The sequence below is a fragment of the Eriocheir sinensis genome, chromosome 34 (genome assembly GCF_024679095.1).
Source record: "Eriocheir sinensis breed Jianghai 21 chromosome 34, ASM2467909v1, whole genome shotgun sequence".
NCBI classification, from domain to species: Eukaryota; Metazoa; Arthropoda; class Malacostraca; order Decapoda; family Varunidae; genus Eriocheir; species Eriocheir sinensis.
The window spans coordinates 8,762,522-8,788,340 of NC_066542.1; the positions used below are offsets into that span (position 1 = coordinate 8,762,522).

At 45.3% G+C, this 25,819-nt stretch overlaps 2 protein-coding genes across 19 annotated transcripts in view; one reads left to right on the forward strand and one right to left on the reverse strand.

Annotated features, from left to right (window-relative positions):
- The window catches only part of LOC127007025 (uncharacterized), a 206,709-nt gene that overhangs the window by 71,815 nt on the left and 109,075 nt on the right, over positions 1-25,819 (forward strand). For 2 of the 18 annotated variants that reach the window (XR_007760027.1, XR_007760029.1), the window contains exon 1: positions 17,186-17,907. The exons of 7 other annotated variants lie outside the window; for them this stretch is intronic. The gene's annotated coding sequence lies outside the window, so the exon portion shown is untranslated. Of the gene's footprint in view, positions 1-17,178; positions 17,908-25,819 lie in introns of those variants that run through there. 9 more of the 18 variants (XR_007760024.1, XR_007760026.1, XR_007760022.1 and 6 more) reach the window with 7 other exon arrangements.
- LOC127007026 (uncharacterized) overlaps positions 12,303-25,819 on the reverse strand; it is a 94,882-nt gene continuing 81,365 nt past the window's right edge. Inside the window, 6 exon segments of the mRNA XM_050877512.1 lie at positions 12,303-13,820; positions 14,542-15,002; positions 15,518-15,660; positions 16,105-16,585; positions 18,994-19,153; positions 21,805-21,935. Coding sequence (XP_050733469.1) covers positions 12,432-13,820; positions 14,542-15,002; positions 15,518-15,660; positions 16,105-16,585; positions 18,994-19,153; positions 21,805-21,935 — 2,765 coding nt within the window. The 3' untranslated portion in view covers positions 12,303-12,431.

Below are 25,819 nucleotides of genomic sequence, written 5' to 3' on the forward strand. Positions count from 1 at the left end.
GGAGTGGGTAGACAGGAATGGGTGGGAGAGAGGAAAGTGTGGAAGGTGTGAACTTGGCAATAGGTAAGCGGGCTTCGGGTATGGGTGGGAGAGGCGTTGCAGCCGGGCCTCGGAGTCTTCATGCAAATCCCTTGGTGGAGAGGTAACATTCACAGGCAGCAAAAATTTCCCTATCAGCTTATCTCGACGGTCCTGCCAAGCCTCCAATACCACCTGTCCGGGAGCTGATCACCTGTGTTTGATGGCTTAATTGACGGTGGAGGAAGGTAAAGGTGCGGGAAGGTAAGAACTAGGAGGGAAGGAGAGACGGAAATGACTGCAATGAGAAAGTGAGTGAGTGAGTGAGCGAGTGAGTGAGAGAGAGAGAGAGAGAGAGAGAGAGAGAGAGAGAGAGAGAGAGAGAGAGAGAGAGAGAGAGAAGGGGATAAAGAAATGTGGGATGGATGGAAGGAGGGAAAAACAGCGGAAGGTAAAATGGAAGGGAAGTTAAGGGAGGGTCATATTCAGGTCGTTCACTTGTTGACTTTCCCGGGAGAGGAGGGGAGGGGGGAAGATGGAGGAGGGAGAGGAGAGAAGGAAGGGGATGCGTATGGACAAACTCGATACAAATTGTTTTCCCGTTGAGCGAGAGCGTGGAAGTATTATTATAAAGGGGAGAGAGGGAGCGTTCTTTCCTTTCCTTCTTTCTTTTCAGTGTTCTTTATCTGCATCTCAAATTTTCTTACACGGACGGAAGAGCTGCACACACACACACACACACACACACACACACACACACACACACACACACACACTACTCCTGCGGGCGTTTACGTAGATATAGATGAATATATAGCTATGAATATATTATCTGGGAAATCCTCCGCCACCACCACCACCGGCATGCCGACTGTGAACCCTTCCTACCACATTATATCCTGTCACACGTTTCCTCAGCGCCCCCTTTGTTGATCGGCCCACGAGGAAGGATGAGCGACTGTATGAGCCTTGAGGTAACGCTGACTCGCTTTAGATTCGAAACAGCTCCCGGTGATTCGAATATGCGTACACTAAGCGATACTACTAACCCACGCCCATGTTGGTTAAGTCTACTTCCATTACTAAAGCTATGTATTGCCCCCCTACCTCCACCCTTACGAACACCACCACGACAAACTCTCCTGAAAATAAGAAAAAAAGTCCTGTATTGTTTTGTCTCCACTATCGCTAAAGACTCGAAGCAATATCCAATGTGCCGATACCTTGTGCGCTAATCGATTATAAGCCGATTGATTAAGCCACAATTACTTTAAGGCTCATTCCACAACCACCACCACCACCACCACCATCACCACAAGCGCCACATCACATAAGGAAAGAGCATCGTCGTATAGGCCTTGCCATTGCATATTTTATTCATTCAAAGGAGAGAAAACGCTATACAAGCCTCTCCTCGGCATTAGGTATTATCACACACTTCCGCCGCTCACACCGACTAATCCCAAAGGCCGAAAAGGAGATACGTCTGGTTCTAATGCGTGTTTTTGTAGGTTCACGGTACAGAAGAAGAGTCAAGCTACCACCAGGGTCATTAAACTACCCCTGGAAATGCCCCAAACACCTACGAAAGCCTTGTCACGTGTTCTTGGGCCCAGAGCTGTTTAAAGATATGGTCTTAGGCTCCCCCGTCCTCCCCCCGGGTTAGGAAAACTTTTAGAAGGGCCATTAATAATCAGCACTTAGCAGCGGCCCCTGAGGTAAATTGTGGTTAGCTTCTCGATTACAGTTCTTCCCGCCTTCCTTCCTTATCTTCATTAATTAATTTAGTACTTATACCTGAATTTTACGGCGCCATTTGACCAGTGCAGTTGCGGCGCCATGATATTCGTCCAATCAATCAATCAATCAATCGTTTCCCCCTTTCATTCATTGTTTATATATTGTTTGTTTAGTTCTGTCTATTTGTTTGTCTCCTTCATTTCTCTCGGACTGGAGTCTTCGAGAAATCCTACACAAGAAGATTAGCCAGCAAGGATTAGTGTGTGTCTGTGATTGTGTGTTCCGTGAGTAAGGCGAGAGAGAGAAGGATTAAGACGCTGGCTTTGTATAGCTTTGTGTGTGTGTGTGTGTGTGTGTGTGTGTGTGTGCGCGCATAACAGAGCGAGAGTGAAGGAGAGACAGAGACAGATTGGCTAAGTGAAAAACAGATTCAATAACAGGGGAAGACGATGCAAGAGCGAATGAGGGAGGAGAGGAAGACAGAAAGGGTGAATATTAAGATGATGTAAGGCAAGACGAAGGAAGATGGAGGCATAGAAGGGAAGGAGAAAGAGCAAAGCATCCATCAGGGAGTGAGAGAGAGAGAGAGAAAGAGAGGGGGGGAGATGAGGTATGCGGAGGAGACGGGCAGGGAGAGAATGATAAGGCGTGGCTGAAAGAGGTGTTGCAAAAGGAAAGCAAAAGAAGGCGCTAACAAAGGACAGAAACAGAGAAATCCACGAGAAGGAGACCACCAGAAAATGAAATTGTGAGAAAGTGGAAAATAAATTATAAAAAGATGGAAAGAAAGAAGGAAACATGACAAATTGAAGTCGTTGAAGAAAGGATAGACAGATAGATAGAGCATACAGATAAATAGATAGATAGAAGAGAAAGATAACGACCAAAAATCAAATAGAAAAAAGTGAACATGAAAGAATATAAAGGAAAAAGGAGGAGGACAAAAAGGATAAGCTGAAACACAAGAAGGACGATAACGAGAAGAAAAAAGAAAACAGAAAAAGCAAACATGAAAGAATATAAAGAAAAAAAGGAAAAGGAGGACAAAAAGGATAAGCTGAAACACAAGAAGGACGATAACGAGAAGAAAGCAGGAAAGAAAGAAAGAGAATAAATAAAGAAACTAGAGAGAAAGGAAAACAATAAGAAGAAAAGACCGGAAAATGAGAGATAAAGTAAATAGAGGAAAGATCGGTATTGTTATTAAGAAAAAAGATCAGCGAAAAGGAGTGAACTAACCACAGACGAAGGAGGAATGAGTAAGAAAAATACAGATAAAAAAGATGAGAAATTGGGAAAAAACAAAGATGGGGGTGAAGCAAAAACCTGAAAATAATGGGGCAGTGAAGAGAGGAAACAAGGGAAGTGTGCGGAGGACATTAGGAGATTATGGTAATGCGATGGGGAAAGAATGAAACGGAGAAAGAGTTGAGAAGAAAAGAAGGGAAAGACGAGCGTAAGAAAAGGAAAAAGAGAGCAAAAAAAAATAGCAAGACGGTAATGGAGACGAGTGCAAAAGAGAGCAGAAAAAAAAGAGAACTAAAGAGAGAGAGAGAGAGAGAGAGAGAGAGAGAGAGAGAGAGAGAGAGAGAGAGAGAGAGAGAGAGAGAGAGAGAGAGAGAGAGAGAGAAGATTGAGAAAAACAGGAGGTAGGACACAATACCAAGGAATTAGCTACAGAAAATGCTAGCCTGAGGAGGAACGAAAGAGAGAGAGAAAGAAAGGATGAAAGAAGTAAGATCAAAGAAGACACTCGAGATAAACAAGAGCAAAACAAAAAGTGAGATAAAAAGAAGTTCAGAGCAAGAAATAAAAGAAAACTCGAAGGAAAAAAGATGAAAGAAGAAACAGAGGGAAGAAAATGCTGTGCGAACTTGGATTGGAAAAGAAAAAAAACTCCTTATGATATTGAAAACAACTGCGATATGGTGTAATCTGATTAAGTGATATTGTCTGCGTATTTAATTAAACGACACTTGATTTTTTTGTGTGTGTGTGTGTCAGTGTGTCTGTTGGCTGTCTTGCTGGCTGACTGGCTGGCTGTCTATATCTGGATCTGCCTGTCTATTGGTCTGTGTCTGTCTGTCTGTGTCGTGTCTATTGGCTGTCTTGCTTGCTGATTGGCTGGTTGTCTATCTCTCTGTCTGCCTGTCTGTCTGTGTCATTGTGTCTATTGGCTGGCTGTTTGTCTCTCTGTCTCTGTCTGTTCCCCTGTCTATCTGGCTGTATCACTATAAATAAACAGAATCTTGACAACCATGGCTGTCCATCTCTCTGTCTCTGTCCGTTTTTCTGTCCGTCTGTCTGTCTCACTATAAATAAACAATCTTGACAACCATGGCTGGCTGTCTATCTCTCTATCTCTGTCTGTTTTTCTGTCTGTCTGTCTATCTGTCTCATAAAAAACAATCTTGACAACCATGGCTGGCTGTCTATCTCTCTGTCTGTCCGTTTTTCTGTCCGTCTGTCTCTCACTATAAATAAACAGAATCTTGACAACCATGGCTGGCTGTCTATCTTTCTGTCTCTGTCGGTTTTTCTGTCTGTCTGTCTGTCTGTCGCATAAAAAACAATCTTGACAACCAGACTCAAACACTCAGGTAAAACTCTACACATGGACACCTGCCATTTATTGCTACACCCGTTTTATCTCGTGTTTCTCGGCTCCCATTCAGACCACTTCCCTTTTTAAGCACGATGTCACGGATTTTTTGCCTTTTTTCCACTTCAGCTTCCTGCATTTCACTCCCTCTCATCGTTCTTCTTTTCCAACTTGCTTTTTCTCTTGATTTTATTCAGTTTCCTTTACACTTGTTTCCTGTTTTTCTCCTCCGCTAAAAGCTGTTATTCGCATCGAGATCCCGTGATTTCTAAGCTTCGAGAGTCAACTAAAGAAATCACTAAAAATCCTCAAGGCTGCCGTGAGCGAACGCGCCGGGAAATGTAAACGCTCTTTTTCCCTCCACGATCAACAAATTAGCGAGACTTTTTAGAGCCAACTCAGAGCCTGCCGACGTTCTGCCCCGCGGTGAGCTTTACAAGGGCTATAAATGAACGTTTGTTATCTATTCCTGGAAACAACCTTCCCTCTCACTTCCACTTTCCCTACGATTCCTCTCTTCCGTCACTCACTGCTTCCATTGTCGTCTTTTAATCTTTGTTTCCATGTTTTTTTTTTTCTGGTACTCGTATTTACAGCCTCCGCTCACATTACCAACTTTGCTTGCACCCTACACAGCAAAACATCGCATTTCTTTTACATCCTTCCTTAACTCGGACGTTGCGGTGATATAATTAATAAAGCATATCGTCACCTTCGTAAAAAAAAAACCCGCCTAAGTCAAATATTTTCTACTTTACAGGAAATCGAAAAAGAACTGTCATTATCTCATTTGGTTTAAGAGTTAGGCAGAAATGAAAAGCCAAATTCTAGAACTCTCAAACCTTGGATGACGAAGGCAACTATACAAAAATGGGCGTCACATGATGGAAATTTGATGTAGACAAAAGCTTGGAAATCACTAAAATATGACATAGGCAATTATTTGATGAGGGTGACGATATGCCAGAAGATGGTTGGGATCCCACAAATGCCTCCGTGACTAGGGGATGGTGGCTCAGTAAGGAAATAACGCTGGAGCCTCGGCGTCAGCACACGACCAGCAAAACAAGGCGCGTGGTGTGAAATGTTTTAGCACGACGCTCAGAATGTAAACCCAAACAACAAAATAAAATGTACAACGTAATTAGCTGTCTATAATACAAATTACTCTATTTAAATACTGCAATTTATATTCAAATGATGTCATATTAATAAAGTATGTAAATGAATATGTATTAATTTCGCGTTCGTTGAGCCGTGCTGTTGTATTAAAGTATAAATTGAAGGCAGTATTTCTCTGTTCTGATCGCTTACGAGGAATCACTTGCGAATGAGGGACAAACGTTGCTAAAAATCTACGGAAGTTGTTTTACAGTTTTCAATTACATAAAACGGGAAGAGCTTGCTAATTACCAGTCAAGAGTGTCTTCAACTAATAATCCCAGAGCCCTAGTAAGTAAAGATCATTCACGCTAATAATAGACTCAGAACTCCCTAATTATATGAAGAAGATTGTTAAACTGTTAAATAAAACGGGAGGAGCTTGCTAATTATCAGCCAATAGTGTCTTCAACTAATAATCCCAGAGCCCTAGTAAGTAAAGATCATTCACGCTAATAATAGATTCAAAACTCCTTAATTATATGAAGAAGATTGTTAAATTGTAAAATAAAACTGGAGGAGCTTGCTAATTATCAGCCAATAGTGTCTTCAACTAATAATCCCTTAGCCCAATAGGAAGTAAAGATCACTCAAGCTAATAATAGATTCAAAACTCCTTAATTATATGAAGAAGATTGTTGAATTGCATATCGTTTTCTTTCCTCTGAATGAATAAAATATGCGATGGTAAGGTCGATAGGACGATACTCTTTCCTAATGTGATGTGGCGTTTGTGGTGATGGTGGTGGTGGTGGAATAAGATTGAAAGAGAAGTGAAAAATAGGCGCGAAAAAGTACAGTTAGAGGAGCATGTAAAATGTATGCATAATTTTATAATGTAATGTGCGGCGCTGCCCTCATTTGACCTGCCTACTTGTAATGGCCCAGCTCAGAATCCCGGCCCCGGAGAACAGACGACTAGCTATCCTTTCAAATTACTCTGGTCACTCCATCATAAACACACACACACACACACACACACACACACACACACACACACACACACACACACACACACACACACACACACACACACACACACAGTAACTTCGTAATTCCAGTCACTTTGCATTTGGACAACGTATCTTCCCTGGTAATCGGCCCAATTATCATCCTCATGTAGCTCGCCTCACTCGTGCCCTTTATTGCGCCGTATATTACTTCCTGAAATCAGTCAATTCGGTCATCTCCATTCACCGTAAGACAAAGTAGCAATATCGCCGGAAAGAACGAGGAGAAGTAGAGAGGCTCCGGCCATTAGGCGTTCGGGGAAAAGCGGAAATTACGATGCAGCCTCATGATCCAGTGAAGGGAAAGCTGAATGAGTGATCTGCATGTTATTCCCGTTGCCCCGCCCCGCCCCGCCCCGCCCCGCCCCCTGCTTGCCCCTATCACCGTTAAATGGACGCTGGCAAAAGTTATGGTACCCTCCAGCCTACTCATTATTAGCCGACTCGAATAGGAAATGATTAAGCAGCGAATAATCGTCCTACTCTTCTTTTTTCTAGTTCTTTTCAGTCTGATGGGGTTGTGTGAAACTGTAGTATTAATTGCTCACCTAATTATATGGGATTTACACTTTAATCTTCGTATGTAGTAATATCCTCGACGCAGTTATGAGCACCTCCATCACCACAACCCTCATCATAAACACACTCATTATAAGCATTATCATCATTACCGTCTCTGTAAAAACCCGTCAGGTACCCTCCGTAATAACCTAACCCTAGACAAAGGAGGCGCGGGTTGATTAGTTATGTAATCCTGGAACGGTCAGCCGAGGCGAGGTAAACAGTACGTGAGGTGTGGAATAGAATATGCAGCCGAGGAGGAGGTCAGTGAAGGCCAATATCCCGCGGCGAGTTCCAGGAAAAGCGATGCGGCGTTTCTACGGAAGGAAAGGAGAGGTGCAGAGAGAGTGGGTGAATAAAGGAAAGGGAAGGGAAGAAGAAAAAAAGTAGAGGAGTAAACGAAGCAATACGAAGAGCAAGCAAGAAGATAGACAAGGAACATTAAAGAAGAAGAGAAAGAGGAGGTGTATGGAAGGAGAGGAGAGATGTAGAGAGAGTGGGTGAGTAAAGGAAAGGTGAGAGAAGAAAAAAGGGAGAGGAGTAAACGAAGCAATAGGAAGAGCAAGCAAGAGGAAGATAGACAAGGAACATTAAGGATGAAGAGAAAGAGGAAGTGTTTAGTGTTAAAGAAAAGACTGTTGGAAGAGAAAATAAGTTAGAAGACACTTGAAGGAAAAAAAGGAGAGGAGTAAATAAAGCAATAGGAAGAGCAAGCAAGAGGAAGAGAGACAAGGAACATTAAGGAAGAAGAGAAAGAGGAGGTGTATAGTGTTCAAGAAAAGACTGCTGGAAGAGAAAATAAGTTAGAAGACACTTGATGAAAGGGAAATCCAGACAAAGAGATAGGGAGGAGGAGTGAAGGTACGGAAGAGAGAGAGAGAGAGAGAGAGAGAGAGAGAGAGAGAGAGAGAGAGAGAGAGAGAGAGAGAGAGAGAGAGAGAGAGAGAGAGAGAGAGAATTATGCTTTATTCTGTTACTTTAAGAAATGCAGCCTCGGATCAACATGTAAACTAAATATAGAAGTTGTATAATGATGACGGTCGCTTTGTCCCGTTCAAGAAAGTTCTCGTATCATCCCTTAGTATAATGTTCATATAGTGCAGGAAAAAGCCACGCACGTTACGGCTACAAGCGAACAGGTGAGCATGGATCGGCGAGCTGGCAGGTGACTCCCTCAGGTGCGTCTTCTTTAACAATTAACGGAATCCGGAGGTAGGCGCGCGATCAGTTGCCTCCCGGGATAACGTGCTACCGAGGCGAGGCTGTGTGAGGATAGATTAGGCTTTAGATAATACGTGTGTGTGTGTGTGTGTGTGTGTGTGTGTGTGTGTGTGTGTGTGTGTGTGTGTGTGTTGAGAGGACATATTTTTTTGCTCTACGTCTTCGAGTCTAAGATACACTTGTGCCATTATATTTGAAGGCCCACCAGATCCCTTTTCTATATAAGGTGTCGCCACTTATACATAAACATTACTCCCATTTACAGTACCGTGCCACCACCGACACAACCTCTACCACCACCAACACAACTTCTACCACCACCAACACAACCTCTACCACCACCAACACAACCTCTACCACCACCAACACAACCTCTACCACCACCAACACAACCTCTACCACCACCAACACAACCTCTACCACCACCAACACAACCTCTACCACCACCAACACAACCTCTACCACCGAACCATCACAGAGCCACAAAAGGTTTTAATATTTTTTCACGGTACACTTTTTATCAATCTATTAGAGTATAATCCTTCACAAACCAGTCGGGAATGTTCATCACTCCCACAGATCAAGTAACAACAGGTAACATGTGGGAAAGAGCTCAACGAGAAAAATAACCACACACGGTCTTGTTTTATTTGCCAAGATAAAGACTACGTTGATCTGAAGGTGTCACACGGTGTATCATGAGCGAGAGTTTACGAGGCAGGAACAAATTGGAAGCCATTTACAAGAGGTATTGCCTAAGTAAACCTAACAGATAGAAAGAGTAGGCGAGACAAAATTAACGTTATCGTAAATTTAATACCAGAGGAAAGGTATATAGTGCATCAAGACACCTCTCCTCCCGAAATTGACTTTTTTTTTTAACAGCAGAGGAGTCAGTTCAAAGGGCATAAAATAAGGTAACGTTAAAAAAAGACCGCTACTCACTGCTCCTTTTGGCCACTTATTACTTTTATCTTTGTGGGAACAGCGATTAGCGGGCTCTTGTTATTTTTAATCCTTTTTTTGTTGCCCTTGAGCTGTTTCCTTAGCTGTAACAAAATACTAAGGGCTGTTTTTTCTGAGTCAGGTGTGAAGGAACTGTTCAAGTAAAGTCACATATAACACTCTTATCAATATAATTCACTTTCTTTTGTATGTTACACCACTGGGTACCTCTCACTCTTTCACCCAGTTCCCGGCAGGTCATCGAGACTAAAAAATAAGGTGAGATCACAAAACAAAACTTGACAGAAAATAACAATACTGTTCTGCATTTAATTATCCTTCCACACGTTCCTCCCCCGCCAATTCAATTAGGTTTGTTAATTCATGTTGTAACAAAAGTATAATGTCGCTCTACTGGCATGACCTTCCACAGAGGGAGTGCACACGAAATTTTCGAGGTACTCATGAATAATGTATACGTGTAGCAAGCCAAACAATTTTCCATTCCGCCTATGTAATCATTTTATCAATTATGTTTTATTGTGTATTTACGGACAAGGTGGAGAATTCGAACTCGTATATCCCTCGTGCCAGGATGACGATGAACCTTTTGGGGAGATACAAAGGTGGATGGAACGGCTACAACTTGCATGAATGAGTATGTTCTTCACCGCAGGACCCCCCCCCCCTCCCCCCAACACACACACACACACACACACACACACACACACACACACACACACACACACAAACACACACACATCTTCATACACTCATTGACCACGTAAAAAGCCTTCCCAACACGTCAGCCAATCACAAATCACTGTACATTCACGGGTAGGAGGCTCACTTTACTTCCCATCAGGACTCAAAGGCTCCTTACCGTAAAAGACGCGGCGGATGGAAGTCTCCGGCGTAAAGCATTGAACTCCCCGTTATTAGGTGTTGCATCCAGCCGTGTGTGTCCCTTGCTGTGGGTCCAGACGTGTGTGTGAGTGTGGGTGTAGCTGCGTCACCGTCACAATGAAGCACCTGCCGTCCGTCACTTCGCGCCAAGCCTTGCTCATACATATACAGCAAGCGAATGTTGAGATGTTGGCTTCCTCATTCCTCACCTCCTCCCTCACCCACCTCCTTCCCTTCATTCTCCTCTCTCTCAGTTCTCTTATTCTCCTCCTCCTTCTCCTCCTTCCCCGTCTCCTCTATTTCTCCTCCTCTTCATTCTCGTATTTCTTCATTCCCCCTTTCTTTGTATCCTCCTAATCCTCCTTCTTTGTTACACATCTCCTCCAGCCCACACCTCTTTCAGCTCAGCTTTCGGCTAAGCTTTCTAAATCTGTTCTTTCCATTTTTACCTCCCGTTCTTTCCTTTCCACTTCAGATCCGTTTTCCTTTTTGTTCACCCGTTTTCTTCGCTTTCCTCGTGGGTGTCTTTTTGTTTTCCTTCTTAATGCCTCAAGTTTTATGTAGGACCTAATTAATTTCGTTTTTTGTGTGTCTTTTTCATCCCTTTTTATATACTTTTAAATTTGCAGCACTGACAAAGCCATCCCTCCTCCTCCTCCTCTTCTTTTCTTCTTCTTCTTCTTCTTCTTCTTCTTCTTCTTCTTCTTCTTCTTCTTCTTCTTCTTCTTCTTCTTCTTCTTCTTCTTCTTCTTCTTTTTCTTCTTCTTTTTCTTCTTCTTCTTTTTCTTTTTCTTCTTCATTTTCTTCTTCTTCCACCAAACTCTTATTCACTTTCCTCGTTTCCCTTTCTCTCACTCCCGTTCCCAATCGCTCCTACCTCCACCCCTGTTTCACTTCGTAAGGATATGGCGGCGTGCTGAGGGACTGTGTTTGATTTGTTTGTGTTTAGGGAGCTAATCTAAACTACGGTGTCCGCTTTGTGAGGTGGTTTGTGGGTGGATGTCGTTTCAGTGACCTGGTCCATCGTGGGAACAAAGGATGCCCAAGTTTAGTATTACCGTCTACGTAGCTCCTTGGCATCGGTGTAGCTCAAGTCCTATAATTCAAGCTTGTAAGTTTTTCCTGTATCTTATGAGCAGCTTCCCTTAGTCTTGTGGTGACTGGCTGTACTCTAATCATGCGGTGTTGTGCTTCCGTGATTTACGTCTATGTGTATTTGTGTTACGTAACAAATCTCATCTTTTTTTTGCAGTCTCCGTAGTTGTAACATTCCTATTTGTGATATCATGTGTGTCGTGGTAGGTGAGTGGTCTAGTATGTTTAGTATTTTTGTCCTATCCAAGTTTAGTTTGAGCCGTTCTGTAAAGCGCAAGAATCTGTTAAGAGATGTAATGGCTGCTTTCTCCTTCCTTTCCTCTCCTTTCTTCCCATTTTCTCCATTCCTCTCCCTTCTCTCCTTCGTCCCTCTTTCACAATCCTTTCCTCCATTCCCAGTTCCTCCTAGACCAATCCTTACCTTTCCTCTCTTCCCTTTCCCTTCTCTCCCATCTTCTCCCCTCCCTGCCCTTCTCATCCCTCAGAATCCAACCCCTTACTTCACTCACATCCCCTCCCTTCTCCTCCCCTTCCTCTAATCTTCAGTCGACACAACCTGCTCTGGTCATTAATCCTCCCGTGATCTCTTCTCATTCTCTCTCACCATATTCCCCTTGCCACTTCGCGCTCCGCCTTCCACAGTGCGTCATCTCTAAGCTAAGACGATTATTGAGTTCTGGTGAATTTCAGCAGCAATGTAGGTGGACTTTTTGTAACGATTATTTTTTTGTATAGCGGATATTTTTTTTGTACCTAGTCGACTTTCTGTATATTTTTGTACTTAAGCTGCATCCTTTAGTATAAATAAATGATAAGGGGAGGAGGAGCGGCCAAGATTAGTGAGCAGAGGTTTCCGCACAGCTCCGTTCTTGGACTCGCGGTGTTTTACCAAGAGAATTTGTTTTCTTTACAACGGACAATACGTGAAGTACTTCCCATTAGATCAAAGGTGCTGCTTGACAGACTTACAGCACAAGGGTTTCATCACGAGAGGGTGAGTGATGAAGCATATGCCTCGTAGTTCAGTGTGTTTAACTTACCTTCTATGTGTGAAGTTGTCAGTGCGTGAACTATAAAACCCAGTAACAAAGACGAGTTTAATTGCTCAAAGTAAATCTTGAATGAAGAATAAACGTGATGATACCACAACCTTCAGCAAAACGACCAGTCATTTAATTTTTGATCCAAACGTATGCAGAACTACCACAAACGAGGTTCGTAAAAATGTCCTGTGATTGTTCCAATTTTTTATTTATATCGTGACACGGAAAGGGTTTTCTTTGAAATACAGCTGAACTAGACTTTGCACTCGACCCATCAGGTGACTTATATTTTGGCAAGTGGCTCATTGAAGGAGGCAGTGGACAAGCCACGGGCTGTCCTACTGGCTTCCTCTGGCGAACAGTGTCTGTTAGTGAGCCAACTTCTAATTGAGAGAATTGCCCGGGCTCCCTAAAGGACGGAGGCGGCTGGAGCTGTATAGTGTCTGGCAGCGGCTCCACCTCACCACTTGGTGCGGGTGGGGGCTGAAGTTCCCTCAGAGATACTTGGAGTTCTTCAGAAACTATAGCCTGAGTGGGCGTGGTCTTGTAACCTTTGAATGCTGGAGCCCCTTGCTCTGGACATGGTGGTCTGGGAGCCACACTCGAACCCTCCGCCTGGCGGTGAGAGTCGACAAAGCCAAGTCGTGACTGAGCCTCTGCACTCACTCCCGCGGCCTGAGATACGGGACAAGATCCATGATGATGAAGAATCCCACTGGGCTCCTGAGGCTGATGGCCAACACAGGGCTGGTAAAGCCTAGGATCCTGGTAGCGGGGCTGGGGCTGGGGCTCCGTGCATATGGCCTGAAGAAGAGGCTGGGTGCTAGATGATCGAGAATGCAAGTGGCCGCAGGGCGAGTGCGGTTGTGGCTGTGTGATGGGCGTCTGTGATGGAAGCTGCGTTCCCTCCGTGCACGGCATTCGATGGCTGACCGGGGAGAGCCTGCTGAAGATTGGCGTGGCTTGCGAGTCCCACGGAGATGACCCTGACGATGAGGGCATCAGGCGGAGCTCTTCTGTGGTTATCGAATGTGAAGTCCCCGAAGACTGCAGAGGAAGTGTGAGCTCCCCTGATGAGGAGCCAAGCGGCCACGTGCCCGTGCCAGGAAGTAGCCTCAGCTCTGTGCCTGAATAAGACAACTGTCTCACATCCGCTGACGTCAGCAGCTGCCTAAAGTCTCTGGAGAAGATGAGAGGGTGTAGCTCTTCCGCCGAGGCCGTCAGGTGTCGCAGGTCCGCCGAGGAGGAGGGGGAAGGCTGGCGCGGATTCCGAAGGAGGTAAGGGACGCGCTGAATCATCCCGTCGGGGGTCGTTACCACCTGGGACACCTGACACGCCTGCAGCTGCAAGTCGAGTGGAGAGGATGACAGTTGCTGGATGCGCCTCTTTACCCGCGGGAGGGAGTGACTGGACGCTGGCGGCAGGGCGGCGGCCGCCCGTCCCGCCGCGGTCAGGTCCGTGAAGGTAGAATCTGAGTCCGAGTCGGCCGTCTCTTCACTGTCCCCGAAAGCACTGTTCTGCGGAATAACAGAAGTAACCGTTAATGCCATTTAAAATATTTACATCTAGAATGACTGTATTAGTGTAAGGCATTTAAGATGGGACTCACATCACATAATTAGACACGCCGTATCAGTGCAATGAAGCTAACAAGATACTGACCTATTCCGGGGAGTTATTGTTTTCAAATATTCAGTCTGAGATTCGAACCCTGGCCCCTGAGACGGGAAGGTAGACACTCTAGCGCCGAGCCAGTGGGACCCCGCGGCCAGTGGCCTTTCATAGTCTTTCCGTGTCTCGGATCATCACCCGATTTTCCCTCTTCCATTTAGATCAACTTCTGTGTGTATAATTGAGTTCCTTATCTTACATTATATACTTACCTGAGAGACTAGGCCACCCATCTCCCTGTTCCCAACACGGGGGAAGCCAATCAGAGCAGGAGAGGATCCCACCGCTGCCACCAGTGTGACGGAACTCACTTCCCATCATTACATACGACATCTCAATGTCGCAACACATGAAAAATTGATCTATTAGGTAGAATAAATCATTTTTCACAAACGTCAACTCAGGATTCGAACCCGGGCTCTTGAGACGGGAATCATATACTTTAGCATCGCGTCAAAGGGATCTCCGTGCCTTTAAGACTATCATTCTTTCACTTAACAAAGAAACAAATTTAACACCAACGCGCCACAGAGAGACGTGTCCACCCCCAATCCTCACCCGTCTTACCTGTCTGTGGAGGCAGACCCCGCGGGGGAAGGACGTGTGCGTATTGCCTTGGTTGTTGTCGTGGCTCCCTGCAACAGCCTGCCCCTGCTCTCCTTGATGCATGGCAGCCTGCGCAACGGTAAGAGTGGTGGAGGGCGTGGTCTGCTGGGTGGGGTCTGAGTTTGGCAGGACATCCAGGCTGTCGGCAGGGCGGCATAGGGAAGACACCACGTCAGGATCGTAGGTGTCGGGATCAGGGATTGTGATTGTATTAGTGGTGGTGGTGGTGGTGGTGGTTGTGGTGGTGGTGTCGGTAGTGGCGGTGGGCGTCATGATGACAGTGTGGACGTGCGTGGGCGGCGGTGGGCGCCTCATGTGCCTGGCCACGATCACGCCCGTGATGAGGATGAGCAGCAGCACGGCGCCCACCCCCACCAGGACCCCCAGCAACGGCGGCACGCCCAGAAGCCTCCACTTGGAGTCTGACAGGAAAACACACACTTTAAAACTTCGCCGAACTAAACTTTTTCACCCAAAGCTGCCGGGCAAAACTTATTTTATTAACGAGGCGAATGTGTTGCCTCTGCTGCCAAAGTAATTACCTGCGCCACCGCCTCTCTCGTCACCTTTAGAGTGCCCGATGATGCCATAAATATGCCCTAATAGCCACAGCAATTATTATTATTATTATTATTATTATTATTATTATTATTATTATTATTATTATTATTATTATTATTATTATTATTATTATTATTATTATTATTATTATTATTATTATTATTATTATTATTATTATTATTACTGTTATTATTGGCAGTAGTAGTGGTAGTAGTGGTGGTGATAATTGTAGTAGTAGTAGTAGTAGTAGTAGTAGTAGTGGTATAGTAGTAGAAGTAGTGTTAGTACTGCTACTACTACTAGAACTACAAGATTTCCCTTCTTATCTTCCCCCTGGCCTTACCCTCTCGATCCCTCCCCCCTCCCCCCCCCTCACCTCGAACGGCGTGTTGCTTGATGCTGGCGGTGTGTACCTCGAAGCGCAAGGCGTCGCTGCGGCCCCGTGTGTTGTGAGCCGCCACCCGGAGCGTGACGCCCACCCCCGGCCGCAGCCCCGCCACCACCCACTCCGGGAACATGCTGCGGCGGGGGTTCGGGGAAGAGGAGGGAGAAAAATTCACGTTTTGGGCATTGGATAAAGTTTGTGTAAGATGAGGTATTCCGAGTATCTGCTCTAAAAGTAATTCGATTATTTTTTTATCACCATGGAGTCATTACATACTTCGTTGTCATCTTTTTTGTGTACATTTCAACCTCAACAAGTGCTGGAGAGTCAAGAAAAGAACGTACGATTAGGTAGAAATGAAAAAAAGCCGATCTGTAATTTTCTTGATACTCTTTTCCTTATTTAGTGACTTACTTGTTTTCCTCGGAATAAACATTTTTTCATGGAAAGTTACCGGAACAATAACAAATAATAGTGACCCAAATATATGACCTGAAATGAACAAACAATCCCCTATAGAGCCCCCTCCCATGCTGTGGTCGCCTGGGTGTGGCGTGAGGCAGGTGTGTCGTGCTCACCTGGTCATGTTGGCGACTAGCTCGTTGTCCTGCCACGTCTCCAGCGTGAAGTGCTGCGGGAGGCCGCCGTCAAAGCCCTCGAGGCAGGTGACCGTGAGGGCGGAGGTGGCGGGGCGGGCGTGCACCGTGCTGGGGTCTGCCGGGGACACGGAGCAGTTTGTGGGCGTGTCTGGCGGCCCCGCCGGCACCAGGGTCACCACGCAGGCCTCGCGCTGCCGCCCCACGCTGTTGGCGGCTCGGCAGAGGAAGCGTCCGTAGTCCTCGGGCGTGATGGGCGTGACGATGATGCTGGAGGACAAGCCATCCACCCGCACGTCCTCGTCGGGCAGCTCCTACGCCGTGCCGTCCACTCGCTTCCTGACCCACGACCACGTGACGTCTTTCGCGGGCTCCGCCTCCACCAGGCACTTGACAGAAACTGTGGAGCTGCGGGCCGCCTCCTGGGTCCTCTCCCGCCCCGTCCCGGCGCACACCAGAGCTTCTGGGGCAGCGGGGAGAGAGTTATGATGACGGGGACCTGCGTCATTGTTTATCGCTGCTGTTGTTACCGTTTGTGTTTGGTCGGTGCCGAGGATTTGTGTGTTTGAGCCGTGGACTGTCTTCTTTACGTTTCTTCCTGCGTGCCTTCCCAAATGCCTTTGTGAAGGAACGTGGAGAGAGAGAGAGAGAGAGAGAGAGAGAGAGAGAGAGAGAGAGAGAGAGAGAGAGAGAGAGAGAGAGAGAGAGAGAGAGAGAGAGAGAGAGAGAGAGAGAGAGAGAGAGAGAGAGAGAGAGAGAGAGAGAGAGAGAGAGAGAGAGAGAGAGAGAGAGAGAGAGAGAGAGAGAGAGAGAGAGAGAGAGAGAGAGTATATATATATATATATTACGGAGATGATTGCAGTGGTTCTGAAAAGTGGTTAGAGTATCTTTCAATGCCATATCCATTATACGTGTGATTTGATTCGAACTTGCGGTGCATTCTCTTCTGCCGCAAGGTAGGAACTTTGAGTATGACGCGATTTGGTTTACTTTTGTCCATGTCATTTTACGTTGGACGTTTATTATCAACCCCCACCCAAAAAAAATATGTGTCAATTAAAATCGTCAGGTTAGCAACAAGGTGAAGCCAAAAGTAACAACCATCTCGTCATTAGTGGTCGGTGAAGCGAACCATGAGTCAACCAGGTGCTTCATATAAACAGCTAGCCATCCCTCCCTCTCCTCATCTCAGGACAAACAGGTACCAGTAACATCCTGCTTCTCGGCCATGTATATCTTTATAATATACACGACTGTGAGACATAATAATACATGATCAAAGACGACACGAATCAAATTTGGTGGTTCTCATTCGTTACTAAGTCGCAGTTTATATCTTCTGAAACGTTTCATTCGTCCCGTCATCACTTGGGGGTTACAGTTTTCAGATGTTGCTACAATCAGCTTTACTTTAGCTTCTTACTGTTTGTCCGCTATTCAACAAAGTAAATGCCGTGTGTTCATTACGATATTTAAACCATAAGTATCTGACACCATACACCAATATCTTAAGAAGGCCTCGGGCAACCATACTCCACAATGAGAGAGTTAACCCGTCAGGCTAGCAGCAAACCTACAGACGGCACGCGCGGGAGCCCGGCAGTGAGTGGTCACATTTGTTATAGTTTCGGCGGAGGCGGTGTGCGTGGTGACCTGTGCTGTACATTCCCGTGCCTTGTGTGGCTTTACGGTACCGAGAGTTTGTGACCTGTCGGTGTGTCGCGAGTAACCTGCAGTCAGGCACAACGACGGAGGTTCAGTCGGAGAGGCCGAACACGAAGGTTGGTAAGTGGCCACGTGTGCTTGTCTCTCGTAGCAGCAGGGGCGACTAGTGATGTGTTTCCGGGATGCGAGTGTGAAAGGATAGTTTTAGTACAGCCTTTAGTGTGCATCAAAATGTGTAGTTCAGCCTGCAGAGCTTAGGAGTGCAATTATAATGAACCAGTGTTGATACTACTACTTGATTTTAGATTTGAAGGCAACACAACTATAAAGTATTTATTATCTACGTTTTGAGTTAGTGATGTAGCTGCTGTAGCACCACGTGACATTATCTTGCCTCATATCATGCAGAGGCGTGAAAAAATGAACTGAAGTTACGCGACACGAGAGTCTTGGGCACGAATTTTCTAGTGGCGTCGGCGGTGGGACAGTTTTGTATCCCCTAATGTTAAAAGAATATTTAGGTGACAGTATTTTGATTTAAGCTTGTTAAAGTATATTTCTTCATTCGGACCAATGGGAAATTTGTACCTTTCACTGTATACCTTTTGATCAATAAACTAACCTCATAGTCACCCAATACGGACGGCACCGGAGAACAAAGGAGCCTCAGAATACAGCGTGCATCCTTTGCTGGGAAACACAGGGCCGTATTACTAAACATTCCGTCGCCCAAGTACACATATTTGACGAGGCTTTCGTAGGAGTTTTGGGCATTTCCAGGAGTAGTTTTATAACCCTGGTGGTAATTTGACCCTTCTGTATCGTGAACCTAAAGAAACACTCATTATAACTCAATCGATCCCCTCTTTGACAAGGCTTTCGTAGGAGTTTTGGGCATTTCCAGGAGTAGTTTTATAACCCTGGTGGTAATTTGACCCTTCTGTATCGTGAACCTAAAGAAACACATTATAACTCAATCGATCCCCTCTTTGACAAGGCTTTCGTAGGAGTTTTTGACCCTGTCGTCGTGAAAAGAAAACACATTATAACTCAATCGATCCCCTCTTTGACCTTTAGAAATAGCTGGAGTGAGAGGCCAAAGTAGCTTATAATACTGACCATATTCTTTTTAAAGCACCGAGGAGCAACTGTAACTCACAAGAAAGACTCAAGACACAAAGACAGACAGGCGAGACCAGCACTTACGTTTAATGGGCAGGATGACGGCATTGCTCGTGTTGTGACCCTCGTGGTTGGTGGCGCCGCACGTGTAGGTCCCCGCGTTTTCCCGCCTCAGGTGCTGCAGGACGAGGCCTTGTCCGCTCATGATCACCCCCGAGGTCCGGTTCTGCGTCACCACCGCGCCCTGCACACCAAGGGAAGGGAGGACGCGGGGTGAGTGAGGCGCCGCGTCCAGGGGAGGAAGAGACGCGTGAACATGAGAGGCATTTGTTCGTAACCTGAATTTGTTGGTGAATTATGTGAAGGCTGCGTGGAATGGAAGGGAAGAGGAAAAGAGTAAAAAGAGGGAAGAAGAGGAGTAGGACGACGATGACAAAGTGAAGTAGGTTATGATCTGACCTACATCCTCTTAGTGAAATGAGGGAAGAGATAGAAGAGGAAACGCCAGAAATAAAAAAAAAATAAAAAAATGAAAAGGATGATTCAGGACGAGGTGAAATGGGAGAGAACGTGAACGATACAACGGACGTCTTAACATTAGAGATACAGCAGTTATCGTTGTTGCAGAAGCGGGAACACAGGATAGATATTAGCCAAAGAGAGAGAGAGAGAGAGAGAGAGAATCATTGTTGTCGTTCTTGCTCTTGTTGGTAATTGTCTACATTTTCTTCCAATTCTTATTCATTTTCACTATTAACCCCATTATTACAATTACTATTTATCACCGTCATTGTTATTATTGTTATTGTTTCCCTTGTGTGTTAGTGCTCGTTAGCGTTCCTTCTTCACGCTGCTGAGGCGAGGTTGAGCATCTTGTGAGAAAGGGAGTCGTGGGAGTTTCCTTAATTAGCGCACTCAGAGGGGACGATAATGCTGGGTTCTTATCGAGAGAGAGAGAGAGAGAGCGGAAAGCATGAAAATCAATAAAGAAAAGGAAGGGAAAGTGAAAGCAAGCACGGAACGAAGGAAAACTAAGAAAAGACGGATGTAAGAGACGAAAGAAGGAAAGAAAGAGAGAGAGAGAGAGAGAGAGAGAGAGAGAGAGAGAGAGAGACGGAAAGAAAGAGCAGTGAAGCGAGCGTTATGCAGAGGGGCAGAGCATCGTAAAATAATCTCGTTGAAAATTCTAGACGCAGCGACGAGAGAGGCAACAGGCGGAAGCTGAACCCTGGGCGACAAACTTTGATGAGAGAACAAAACTTTGCCTCGTGCCTCAACGTTATTACGGGCGAGATACAGCGGGCCACTAACATGAAATAAGGACGGAGAGGTGAGAGAAGAAAGGCTGTTTGAAGAAGAGAAGGAAGGGAAGGCAGTAATGTGAGGAAAGGGCAGGGTGAAGGGTAGGAGAAAGAAATGACAGTGAGGTGGAAGTAGAAGGGAAGGATGCCGAGGGGAATAGAAGGAAGCAGCGGAGGATAACGACGTGGATGCAAAGTGGCAGTGGAGCGAAGTGTGTTAGGGAGACTTGATCAGCGTAAAGAAGAAGCCATTATAAATTGATTGACGGCCTCGTACAGAGAAAGACACCATGGAAGTTTATGAAGACATTGATGAGGAGGAGAGAAGTTTGAGAAAGACGAAGCGGAACTTATTAAAAAACGTATTGAAAAAGAACTTAGATTGGAAGTGGAGAAGTGAGTGAAAAGTGTAATTGCGAAGCCTTAAAATGAGAAGACTAAAAAGCAAAAAGGTGCAAGAAAAGAAAGCCTGGGCGAGAAGGAAAAGAGTGAGGAAACGTCATGGAGTTGGCGGTACAGGGTGAGGCGCGTCCATAAGGAAATCAACAGAGCGTGAATAAAAAATAATCATAACGCCAGTAAGAGAGGACGGAGAGAGCAGTAGAACCAAAGCGAAGTCGAAACTGTGGGAAGGTAGACAAAGGGGGTATAAAAAGATAGAGAATAAAAAGAAAAAGTGCGTAACTTTAATGTGGAATTCTGAAACCGGAGCGCAAAGGGACATGTGAGCAGGAAACAGTTGAGGTTGCTGAAGAAAAAAGAAAAAGAAAATGAAGTAAAGTTTATGATAGAGAAGAAAGGACAGATGGAGGAAAGAGCAACGGGGATGTACAGTGAAGGCAGGAAAGCAGGAAACAGTTGAGGTTGCTGAAGAAAAAAAAAAAGTTTGTGATAGAAAAGAAACGACAGATGGAGGAGAGAGCAGCAGGGATGTACAGTGAAGACAACGGAAGAGGTAATTATACAGACAACGAAAAGCTTAAAAACAAACGGTACAGGGACTTGGAACCAACGTTGCCAGATTGTCCTACTCTGAGCCTCTTATTTACCATCTTCTGACCCATAACTGTCAGCAAAAGACATCACTCATTAACCACTTTAACGATATATACAAATTAATCTCGCTGTCGGGGTGGGGGAGGCAGATTTTGGGTCGGGAATCGGTTAATGAAAGAGCCTGAGCGGGAGGATCTGGCAACACTGCTTGGAACACTGAAATTTGGTGTAGGAACAAATACATTCTTCTAGGGAACGGAGAACTATAGGAAAGAGAGGCTGTAGGTAGAGAGAGAAGAGAAATAAAAATGAAAGAGGTAATTATACAGACAACGAAGGAGTGAAGGGAAGGCAAACGGAAGTAAGGATGGCAGAGAAAGACATTGAAGGAACAGGAAGAATATCATGTAGGTAACGGAAGACTTAAAAACAGACGACAGAGGGACTTTGAACACAGAAATTTGGTGTAGGAACAAATAAATTCTTAAAGGGAACGGAGAACTATAAGAAAGAGAGGCTGTAGGGAGAGAGAAGAGAAATATAATGAAAGACCCGAAAAATAGACGAAGTAATGTGTAGTATCTCGTGTACTACTTACGTTGTGGTACCAGATGACGCGCTTGTACGGCGGGTTGGCGGTGATGCTGCACTCGAAGTAGACGTCATCGCCCTCCTTCAGGCTGCTGGGGTTGACGGCGCGACCCATGGACAGGCGGACCACGGGGGCGTCTGTTGGGGGGCGGGAGGAGGGAGGGTGGAAGGGAGAGAGAGGCAGACCATTAGTAAGGCTTCGTCTGGCCCCGATCCTGACAAATTAGTATCGTTAAGAGCAAGAGAGTTATATATATATTTTTTATTGTTTCATTGTTGTTGTTTTCGTAACTCTACAGTGGACAACGCCGGGGAATATTTGCTGTAGCGTGGAATGAGCTCTCAATCCTGTTTTTTTTTTCTTTTTTTTTTCTTTTTTCACGCAACACAGCCAGGGCACGAACTATTCTGTTGGTGATACAAGTTCTAATATTTAAAGGTTATTGCGTCTGTCCAGTTTTCTTTCTCTGGGCGCCCGTGCTCGGTGGTCATGTGCCTGACTCTAAAGTACAAGAAATGCTGCATGACACACCACACATATCTCACCGCCACGCTTCACCACAAGGCAGCAGGGAAGCGTCTGCCGATGCTTCACGTGACAGTAAACAAAATTGGTCACGTACTTTTTCGTTGTAATTTCTTTCTTTTCGTCTTTTAATTACATCGCTCCCACTGAAGAGAGAGAGAGAGAGAGAGAGAGAGAGAGAGAGAGAGAGAGAGAATGCAGTGGAGTGATATGATTACGAGCCGCTATACATTCTTCACTAATACAGAACGCTATTCGGTATTTCATTTAGGCGAACATTCTCGTCAACATATTTTGTTTCTGCGTGATCAAAATATTTTTCAAACCTCCATAAGAGAGTGAAGTGCATGGACGTGGGACTAGTTTTAATATGAAAGAGAACTTCGGATCCATATTTCACCGGCAAAATGCATAACTTGGATATTTATAAATTGTGTAAGCATTCTTTTTACGTACTATTAACAATGCTTCTGGTGTTTTCGTCTCGGTTTTACACACACACACACACACACACACACACACACACACACACACACACACACACACACACACACACACACACACACACACACACACACACACACACACACACACACACACACACACACACACACACACACACACACACACACACACACACACACACACACACACACACACACACACACACACACACACACACACACACACACACACACACACACACACACACACACACACACACACACACACACACACACACACACACACACACACACACACACACACACACACACACACACACACACACACACACACACACACACACACACACACACACACACACACACACACACACACACACACACACACACACACACACACACACACACACACACACACACACACACACACACACACACACACACACACACACACACACACACACACACACACACACACACACACACACACACACACACACACACACACACACACACACACACACACACACACACACACACACACACACACACACACACACACACACACACACACACACACACACACACACACACACACACACACACACACTGTATTCATTACCTCCCGAATAATCTCCTGAAATAGTCATGCTTCCCTTACTCTCGTCACTTCGTCTTACTTACTTCAATAAAACAGGGAAGAGGATTTACCTGACGGGCGGGGCAGGTGAGAACACGGGATGGGTTGGCTGGCTAAAGAAGGGCAGCAAAGGAGGGGACCGGCGAATGATATTGAAAAGGTGGCGAAGAAATAAGAGAAAATCGGACCAGATTCAGAAGGGTGGGAGGAAATGATTATCGGAAATTAATCTCAATTGGAAGCACTGCGGGTGAGGGGATTATTAGCCGTAATTACCCGCGGAGTGCACCTGTTGGTTTCCGAGTGGTTGATGCGGTATCTGCCATGCTTTACTGGACTACCTTTTGCATTGTAAGCCGTGATTGCTTCTCTTTATAACCCGACCAGCTCTGATGTAATTGGTCACTGTGGGTTCAGAGAGTGGATGGGATATTGCTTTTGATATTTTTTCTTTTTTTACAACAAAGGAGACAGCTCAAGGGCACACAAAAAAGGAAACAATAATAAAAAAAAGCCTGCTACTCGCTCCCCCCAAAAAGAATCCAAGGAGGTGGCCGAAAGAAGGGTCAATTTCGGGAGGAGAGGTGTCCTGATACCCTCCTCTTGAAATAGTTCACGTCGTCGACAGGAGGAAATACAGATGAAGGAAGATTGTTGTTGATTTCCTTGTTATTCTTATGCAGTGTTCCTGGTATTCGCAATCACGTGTACGATACAGCTTTAACATTAGGTGTCCTGGGGTGGGCGGACGCGATCTACATAATTACTATTATTCTGCGTTTTACATGTTAAAGTAATTATCTACACTCGACATCACCGCCGCCACCTCCTCGTCGTTATTGGTGAAGAAAACAATTACCTTAACAAGATTCGCCTTAATGCTGCCTGTTATTGTATTTATTTTGTTGTGTGTTGCGCGTGTAATCAGGTTCCCACACACGTTTGAGAGTTATGTTACAAGTTTTTCTCTCTCTCTCTCTCTCTCTCTCTCTCTCTCTCTCTCTCTCTCTCTCTCTCTCTCTCTCTCTCTCTCTCTCTCTCTCTCTCTCTCTCTCTCTCTCTCTCTCTCTCTCTCTCTCTCTCTCTCTCTCTCTCTCTCTCTCTCTCTCTCTCTCCTCTCACACACACACACACACACACACACACACCTTGTAAGGCGTGCACACCCTCTGGTACTCTCAACATAAAAGTGCATCTTCTTAGTCTCCGCTTTCCTTATCTCCTTATCTCCTTTTCTCCTTGCTCACCTGTCTCTCATTTCTCTTTGGTCTCTGTATACAGCTTGCGTCTCTTCGCTTATTACAAATGTCTCCTCTCCTTATATCCAGTGCCCATCATGGCCCTTCCTTCTCCACCTCGTCCCTCTCCAGCTCAGCGTCACACCCCTGCATCGCCCTGCCACTCCTCATCCCGCTCACCACACGACAATATATAACAAATGTTGCCAGCGGCGTCTTGTCACCCACGTGTGATTTCCCGTCTATTTCCAGGAGGGAGAGAGCTCGCATTGCAATTTTGATCCGATATTGAAACCTTGAAGAAAAGTGCATCCGTTTCAGCAACAAAAAAAAGTTCGGATTTGTAGAACGCGGTGCTCAGTGCCAGAGAGCCGCTGTGTCTGGTGCCGGAGCCAGTCTGAACCGCTTGTGTCGACCCTCAAGCCTTGGGATAAACAGCTTTTACTTCAAAGGCCGCGGCAAACCTCAGGCGTACAAAAGTGGACAAAGCGTCGGCATATTGTAGCTCTTATATCGTCACCTTCGTAAACAAACCGCCAAAGTCAATCTTTTCTACTTTACAGGAAATCAGAAAAGAACCGTCATCATCTCATTTGGCTTAAGATTTAGGCAGAAATGAAACGGCCAGTTCTAAAACACTCAAACCCTGAATGACGAAGGCAACTCTACAAAAACTGGCGTCACATGTTGAAAAATGGATGTTGACAAAAACCTGGAAATCGCTGAAAAATTACATATGCAATTATTTTATGAGGGTGACGATATGCACGTGAATTCACCGCCTTTTTTTTTTTTACAGCTAAGGAGACGGTTCAAGGGCGTAAAGAAAAAAAAAAGCCCTCTACTTACTGCTCCTGAATAGAGGTCAAAGGAGTGTCCAAAAAGAGAGGTCGACCCGTGAAAGGCGTCCTGGGACCGAAATTTGTCCCTGTGTTGATTGTACGTGAAGAATCGTTTATTAGGATCGTTCATTTTGATTGTTTGTGTATCAGCATGTGTGAAGGTAGTGTGTCAAACTCGTTCTTAGGATATTATAAAAAAAATGGAGACTTTGAATTGACCCGACACCTCTCCTCCCGGAATTGACCTCTCTTTTGGCCACTGTAATCTTTTTAAGGAGCAGCAAGTAGCGGGCTTTTTTTTTCATTATTGTT